General features: G+C 57.6%; 1 protein-coding gene across 2 annotated transcripts in view; it reads right to left on the bottom strand.

Moving 5' to 3' along the window:
* The window catches only part of Lmx1b (LIM homeobox transcription factor 1 beta), a 77,347-nt gene extending 69,406 nt beyond the window's left edge, over positions 1-7,941 (bottom strand). For both annotated transcript variants that reach the window (XM_055601000.1, XM_055601001.1), the window contains exons 1-2: positions 7,690-7,941; positions 6,931-7,120 (exon numbers count right to left, since the gene is read on the bottom strand). In XM_055601000.1, the coding sequence (XP_055456975.1) occupies positions 6,931-7,120; positions 7,690-7,828 (329 nt within the window). In that variant the 5' untranslated portion in view covers positions 7,829-7,941. The remainder of the gene's footprint in view (positions 1-6,930; positions 7,121-7,689) is intronic.
* Between the last annotated feature and the right edge of the window lie 7 nt (positions 7,942-7,948).

Raw genomic sequence — 7,948 nt, 5'->3', positions numbered from 1 at the left:
CCATCCCTCCTTCCTTCCTTCCTTCCTTCCTTCCTTCCTTCCTTCCTTCCCTGTTGAGACAACAACCCTTGGCTCAGAGCTCGGGCTACTCCCAGCCCCCTGCTTTCCACCCTGGCCTGAGCTAGAATCCACACCAGATGGCCCAGGTAACTGCTGCTATTTCAGTGCCACTATGCAATCCACAGGTGGGAAAAGGGAAACAGTCACACCCGAGTATTCCAGCTCAGCTGCTCCTACTTTTCCGCCAAGGCTAGGGAAGCACCCACAGGGCAGGAGAGTGGGGAGCTAGAGACCCAGTGTGGTGGGAAACACATCTCCCCATCTTTGTTCATGTAAGCAGCTTGCTCCGCTCCCCTGGAGGGCACTTCCACTACTTAGGCAGGCCTGAAAACTAGCTCTTCCTTCTCTGCCAGGCAGCAATCAGCAATCTCCCTATAGTCCCCCCCCTCGTGTGTGTGTGTGTGTGTGTGTGTGTGTGTGTGTGTGTGTTTGACTCTTTTCAGCACAGGCCAGCCAGGAAGCAAACACCTTTGTTTCTTATAGAGCTAGACTCCAGGAATGAGGCTCCCCTCACCCCTCCAGCCACACACCAAGCACAGGGACAGCCAGGTGCTCTGCCATCAACCGGTACCGAAGTACTGGGGCCTCCGGGCCAGTCCAGGGTCACATGGGGCCAGGTACCCCCTGAGGTCCTTCTCCCTCTGTGAGTCCACACAAGCTGAGTACCCCATCCTCCTTCAGGGCCCTCCAGGGTCAGCGGGGCAGGCCCAGGGGGCTCAGCCGTGGAGCTGAGATGGAGACAGTGTTGCCCTGAGAATAACAAAGGAAGGGCTCACGTGAGAATTTATTTGTACTGATTAGGGCCGAGCAAAAGGTAACGGCCATTGAGGAAGTGCTGTCAGCCAGGCCTGAAACCCAAGAAAGATGCCGTTGGGAGCACAGTGGCCTCTTATGCCCCACCACTCCACGCCACAGCGGTAGTTAGAGCAAACACAGGCCCGTCACTGCCGGTCACTTACACCTTCCCCTCAAATTACACAAACTTTGAAACATTTTTCTAGAAGAAGATGGATGCTTCAGGAGACTTGAGGTCAAGGCTGGGCTGTTTAAGGTATATTATTAACAAATAAACATTTACTGCAGGGGGAAAAAAAGAAGAGGAGGAGGAGAAAAACTCTATAGGCCACCAGGGAACCAAATCATGTTGCTTTTGGCATCAAATGACAGGAGACATTTATGACATGAATGGAGAGCACCAGAGGCTCATGGAAAGGCAGCCGTCTGCCACTTCACTTCCCCTGCCTTCGGAATCAACTTTTTCAGCCCTCCCCACTCCTCCGCTATTACCATCACCTCTCCACTTCTGACCGCGGTGCCCATAAATATATATAATTTGGATTTTGCTCTTTGCTGCCATCAACACAGAATCTGGGGGTTGTGGAGAGCCTGGCTGGGTCTCTGGCTGGGTCAGTCAGAGAGCCAAGGACCTGGAGTCCTGGTCACCGTAGGGCTGACTGAAAGCTCACACTGTTCCGGGGCTGTGCAGATCAGCCTTTCTGCCTCCATACCCAAGCCAAGGACCATCTGTGGTGGCCAACAAATCGGAAGTTACAACTCATGCCATTGGGAGTGTCCTCTGTCCTTCTACCAAAGTGATGCCAGAGCTAACGGGCTATGTTGGCTTGTGTTTCTCTCTCTCTCTCTCTCTCTTTCCCCTCTTCACCTACTGTCTCTGTCTCTTTCAAAAAAACCTGCATAGTCACAATACAGTCCCCCACCCCTTATCTCCCGGGAGCTACTTTAGCCCATCACAAATAGAAACCTCACAGAGCCACAGAGCCTGAGTTGTTATGTTGGTGTGTGTGTGTGTGTGTGTGTGTGTGTGTGTGTGTGTGTGTGGTGTGTTCTAACCTCTGGAATGTTCTTCCACTTTTAAGTCTATCTTCCTTCTAAGTCCCTGGATCTCTTCTCCACATCCCTCCTCTTCTAGATCAGCCTTGCTGATGTAGGCTGAACTTTCTTGTCTGATGTTTGAGTCAAAAACAAAAACAATATTCTAGGACAGTTCTTCAGATATGAGATGAAATTATTGAGTATGCTTTCCCAAGCACTATGTAGGCCTTGGGGGGGCCTGTTGTTTCCGCAGTGGAAATCCTGCTTCTCTGGGGCAACACATGCTCCCAGGAAGAACCACACACCAGCCCAAGATGCCAACACAGTGTTGGCATCTGCACCCACCCTCACAATCAGAAGTTTCTCCAACACTGAAGCCGAGGATGAAGGTGCTGTCAGAATGAAACACCGGCTGAAGCTCCACCCGGGGCCCTTTGGAAGCCACTGTGCAAGGTGATGTCATCACGCTCAGTAGTGACAAGGGCTGGAGGTGGGCTGCCACTTAGCCGAATGATGGGGTTGGGAGGGGAACCTGGCTCTGACTTGGTGTCTAATGCTCTTTTTTTATGGCGGAGGGAGCCAGGACCTTCACGAGGTCCTCCCAGGAAAAGGGGATGGTTTCTGTGGGGATGGTGCTGACCTGCTTGGGGAGCTTGTGCCAGCCTGGTTTGGGCAAGAAACCTGTCGGCAGTCTGGAGAGTATCTTTAGAGACATGGCATTCCCTGCAGCTGCCCCCCTCCCCAGGACAACAATTTACAAAATCTAACAACACACCAGAGCAAAGGCAGCAGATCCTTCGGGCTCCCAATCTACAGTCTATAAGAATACACTCCCAGGCAGGCAGAGGCTCAGGTAGATGCCTGGTGGCTGTGTGTCCCTAAGCTTGGCACGAGGGCAGGAAGGGATGGACTCTCCAATCACATCCTAGACCCTCACAGCCTCGTCCCCCACTTGAGAAAAATATTGCAAACAAATAAGGCCGCAGCAGCCCAGAGCCTTGGGAATAAAGGGTGAGCCAGGAGTCGGGCAGTGAAAAATGCTTTCTTTCAGCCCCAGATGCCTGCGCGGCAGGAAAGCCTTCCCCTCACCTCCAGCCCACAGAGGAGGTGCTGGGGTTAAATACACAGGCTCCCTCCAAGGGACCAGGGAGCCCCGGACTGGCGCTGCCAGCGGGCGCCCTTCAGCCCTTGGGGCTCCAGAGAGAACACCCCAGGCCCACTCCTAAGGCAAAGCATTGACTTCTTTTTCTAGGCAGGTTTCTGAAGAGACCCGGTCCCCCAGACAGTGGGCTGCGGTGCCGGCAACTCTGAATTAGTCATATACGGTGGTGAAACTTGCAGGCTAGGTCCCCACTGTCCAGCGGGTACTGAGGGCCAGCGGTACACCAGAACATCCAAGCTGGGAAACGAAACCCAGAAGCGAGAGAGGACAGGGAGGCTGCTGGGTTCGTGCCACAGATCCTGCATTGACAACAAGCTGTCCCTGCCCCCGAGGCCGAGACCGAGGTGAGCCTCCCGGTCCAGGAAAGCCTTTTCCTGGGTAAACACTTCCGAGGAAAAGAATGTGCTGGGAAGCGCCGGGCTGAGTCACTTGCGGAGAAATGTTTTAAAAACCAGCCCGGGACTCAGAAAGCTTTCCACCATCCTCCCCCCGAAAGTCATTGCCTGGACGTCCTCTTCTGCCCCGGAAGGGTCCCCTACCTGGGCGGACTAGCCCAAGGCGTTCCCTGTGTTCTCAGCAGAGCCTGGGAGGTCGCAGCATCCGAGGCTTTGGGTGCCCGGGCAGGCCCCTTCCGAGAGGGGGGACGAGCTCCGGGCAGGAGCCCCGCATCCCGCGAGCACAAAGGCGCCCGCGCGCACGCCCACCAGACCCCAGCCCGAGCTGCCCTACAGGCCCTCACGCTCCATTGTGTGACAGATTTTTGGACTCTCCCACCGACCCTCCCCACTTCCGGAGCCTCCTGCAGGAATCCGCCACCTCCTTAGGACAGAAACCTTTTCCAGACGAGCGACCGGGGAGAGTGAGTGACAGTCGGCAAGAAAAGGGAGTTACATAATTCGATTTCGCCAAAACTGCCAAGAAAAACAACATATATTGGGCAGGGAGGCTGTCAGTTTTTTTCCCCTCATAGTTTCTTCGGAGAAAGACAGGGATCTGCGTTCGCGATTTTTGCGAAGGCCGCCCGCTTTCCCGGGTTCTAACCCGGTTTTCTATTCGAAAAAGGGCCGCGGTCTTGGGTCCCCCTGACCTTTGAAGGGATCCCCGAAATGCACACAAGGACAGGGGGAAAAGGGAAAGTTTTCAGTTTGCAAACAAAAAATATCCCGGTCCGGCGGCCCGCATTTTCTTTACTCCGCCAGGCCTGTGAGTGTTTTTTTTTTTTTTTTGTGTGTGTGTGTGTGTGTTTTTTTTTAATCAATTGTCCTAAGTGTGCCCAATAGCCAATTAATCACCCCTGTGGTGCGTAAAACAACTTCCCGCTTCTGGGTGCCCGCTATCGTTGAGAACAAACCGAAAGGAAGAAGACACAGTAAAAACAAAACAAAAAATAGTAACCTCTTCACAAGGGCCGGCTTTGCCCTCTACTCGGCCGGTGAGGAATGCCTTTTACAAAAGTTGTGTGTGTGTGTGTGTAGGCGGGGAGTGCTGTAAATCTCCCAGTGCCGAGGAGGCACACACTCAAAATGAAGAAAGCACGTCCCTGTACCCATTTGCCTTCATTCTCGTACGTCTGAAAAGCATTTGTGCACACATGATATAAATATGCATCTGAGATTCTCAAAAAGTCATGAATAAATATATATATATACATATATATTTTATTGTGTAAAAGAACATTGTTTCCGTGCGAGTTCCCGGGGCCTGGCTGATCTCCTGCTCCCTGCAAAATGCTGCCAGGGGACCCTGGGGATTTGTTCCCAAGATTGTCTTGATAACCACTACCCCGCCCAGGCACACCAGGAGGCCCGCCTATAGCCGATACTTAATTGCCATTATTGTTGGAGAGAAGGGACGGTGCAGGAGGGACAGGGAAAGCAGGGGAGAGGTTAAGGCTGATCCTCCTTTCCCCAGGCCTCCTCCGGGAGCACACACTGAAAACTCGAAGACCGGAGTCCTGGGGACTAAATTCCTGGCCGGCACCTGGAGTTTGCACCTAGGTAGCGGCTAGCTCTTTGGTGATGTTTTTCTTTTCTTTCAGAAACAAATATCAGTGGGACAAAGCCGCTGCAAATGTTTAATTGTTTTGTAAAGTAGGGAGGCTGGTGGCTTGCCCCTCTAAGGTGAAACCCGGCTGCCGTTGCTATTTTGTGGGCGAGCCAGAACGACCAGGGAGGCATCTGCGCCCTCTTTTAGGAGAAGTCCCATAATGACCCCAGGGGCAACTATGTACAAAAGGCTGCAAAGTCTTCCTAGCGTTAAATTTTTGAAGAGCCACCCCAAAGTTTCGGGGGTTCCTTTTTCACTTTCCCAGGCCTCTTGGAAGAACCGCGTTTGGGGCTGCTGAGGTCAGTGGCTACGCCGGATTCAAGTGGTTCTGCCAGAGCCTAGCCAAGAGCACTTGCCATAGAGAGGCAGCCTGCGTCACCCAAGTTCCCAGCCATTGCCACCCCACTTTATCTGTGCTGCTGGGCGCGCAGCTGTGGGCGAACCGCCTAGTGGCCTTTCCTCCGGGAACTAGAGCTCCAGGGCACGGACACAGGACAGATAATCAACGACGTGGATGTGCCTAAACCCGGGGAAAAACACACAGAGGGACAGGCCTACACCAGGTTACAGGACCAACAAAAGAGCGGATCCTCGGAACCGCCCCAATTCTCGCCCACAGAACACTCCGCCCTACCTCAGCCACCAGAAAGAGTAAGGTGCAAAAAGCAGTCCCTGCCAGCTTCCCAGTTCCTGGGAACACCACCACGGCCAGCCACCGAGGCCCTCCTAGGCTGCGCTCAGAGGGCTCAGCTGCCCTCTCCATGCCAGACCCCTGGATTCGGAGACTATACGTTGGCTGTACTCGCTGCCTGGCACATGTAGCCCTCCAAAGGCTCCGACTCTCAGAGACTGCAACAGTCCAAAGCGGCCCGAGCGGCGCCATCCAAGAAGCCTTTCTGGGCACCACGGGCACGCTGGCCACTGCAACTTCACCCCCAGGACCCCCACGCCCTCCTTCTCACCGAGGTTCCCCACGGCATCCCCCACTGCCACTGCACTTCCAGGGGTATGAACGACCCCCAGGCAGGTCACAAGAAACAGCCTGTAAATGCTGAGGTCTGTCCCCAGCCTCCAGCCGGCCAGATCCACAGTGCCCGGCCGCTTAGCCTAGTAGCTGGCAGGTAAGGCTCAACCGGTCTCTCCAGGATCAACCTTCCTTTGCCACAGGGAAAGGAGGCTGGGGAGGCCTGACTCCTTCTGCCAGCGATTCCAGCTAGAATCCCTGGGCTGAGGCTTCCCAGACAGACTGACTCTCCAGCTAAGAAAAATCGTCAGGGCAAAATTCCCGTCTGGAACGGTTTAGGAAGATGGGCACCCATTTCTCTTTCCCAGAGAACCAAAGCGCAGCAAGGAGCCGGGCAGAGCGGGGAGGGGGGGGGGTGTCTAGGGAGATCTCTGTGCCGCAGCCGGGGTTCAGCACCCACCTCCTGGGTCCAGGAACCCCAGACGCTCTCGGACTGGGGAAAACACAGCCGGGCTTGGATCTCTAAAGCAATGCCTTTCTTGGAAAATAGATTCTTGGTCCCCATCGCAGGCCCTAGCGAGGCCAAGCCCTTTCCCAGGACCAGCATCCCCTCCACCGGGGCTTTGTCTCAGACCCCAAATTCAGTCACTCGGCGCAGGTTTCCGGGACAACAGACGGCACCGAGGGGCGGCCCACCAGCGTCGGCTGGGGATGCGGCGGGTCGCCCCGGCCGGGAGCCCTCGGCGCTGGGGCTGCGGGGCCCAGCGGAGCGCAGAGGCGGCCGCCGAGCGGCGCGGGCCCTCCTGGCCCGGCCGGGGTGCCGGTGGGCGGCGGGGTGGGCGAGGGGGGAGGGCGGGAGGCTTACTGTTGGTAGTCTTGTTTGCAGTAGAGTTTGCGATCCCGGAAGTAGCAGCTGGTGGTGAGCGCTTGCTGACACGCCGCGCACTGCAAACACTCCTCGTGCCAGGACGACTCGTTGACTCGCATGAGGAAGCGGTCGGAGATGGGCCGCTGGCAGCCCTCGCAGACGGCGGCGGGGTGCGGGCAGTCGGAGCCTGCAGCGCGCGGGGCGAGAGAGCCGGACCGTCAGCGCGCACGCCCGGGCGCGGACGGCCGAGCGGCGGGGGCTCGGCGCGGGGTGGCCGGCGGGGACCCCGGCGAGGCGAAGCCGGGGACGCTCTCTGGTGACACGCCCCACGCGGCCCACAGAGCCTCCTGCCGCCCGGGCCCGCGGTTTGGGTGGACCCGGGGAGACATACACATATTTTCCTCTTCTAGGGCCCCCTTCCCCGGTGACCTGACAACTCTCTCAGGGGACAGCCCGCTCCCCCACCCTCCCTGTCGCCCGCTGCCCACCCCGGCCCCGTCCAGGGCAGCGGGTCTAGAACCCAGACCCGGGGAGGAGGATGGCGCGAGCGACGGCCGAGGCCGCTCAGTCCTCCGTGTGGGGGGCGTCCCCGGGAGGTGGACCCTCCGGGTGGCCCGTCCGGGGATGCGGACCCCCTCCCCGCGTCCCGAAAACCTAGTCCCTCCACCCTCTGGCCCTCAGAGCCGCGTCCGCACAGCGGCAGGACGGCCCTACCCCCCGCCCGGGACCGCTCGGGGGCTGTGACCCAGCACTCACCCAGCAGCACCCCGAGGGCGGCGGGCCCCGGGCGCAGGGCGTGCTCCTCCATCTTGATGCCGTCCAGCATCTTGGCGCAGTCCGTCTGTCCGCGGGGGAAGCACCGCTCCAGGGACTCGGGACCTGTTGCTATATCCATGGGACGCGGGGCGCTCCGCGGGCCTGGCCGGCTGGGTCCGAACCCCCGGCCCGCTGCAGCCGGGGAGGCGCGGCGCCCGCGGGATCGGGGCCGCCCGCTGCCCCGGGGCGAGCGTGGAGC

This window comes from Psammomys obesus, unplaced genomic scaffold (assembly GCF_907164565.1).
Source record: "Psammomys obesus unplaced genomic scaffold, mPsaObe1.curated_primary_1811, whole genome shotgun sequence".
NCBI lineage: Eukaryota > Metazoa > Chordata > Mammalia > Rodentia > Muridae > Psammomys > Psammomys obesus.
Note: the sequence above shows the minus strand (reverse complement) of the source record. Positions and strands in the feature narration are given on the sequence as shown.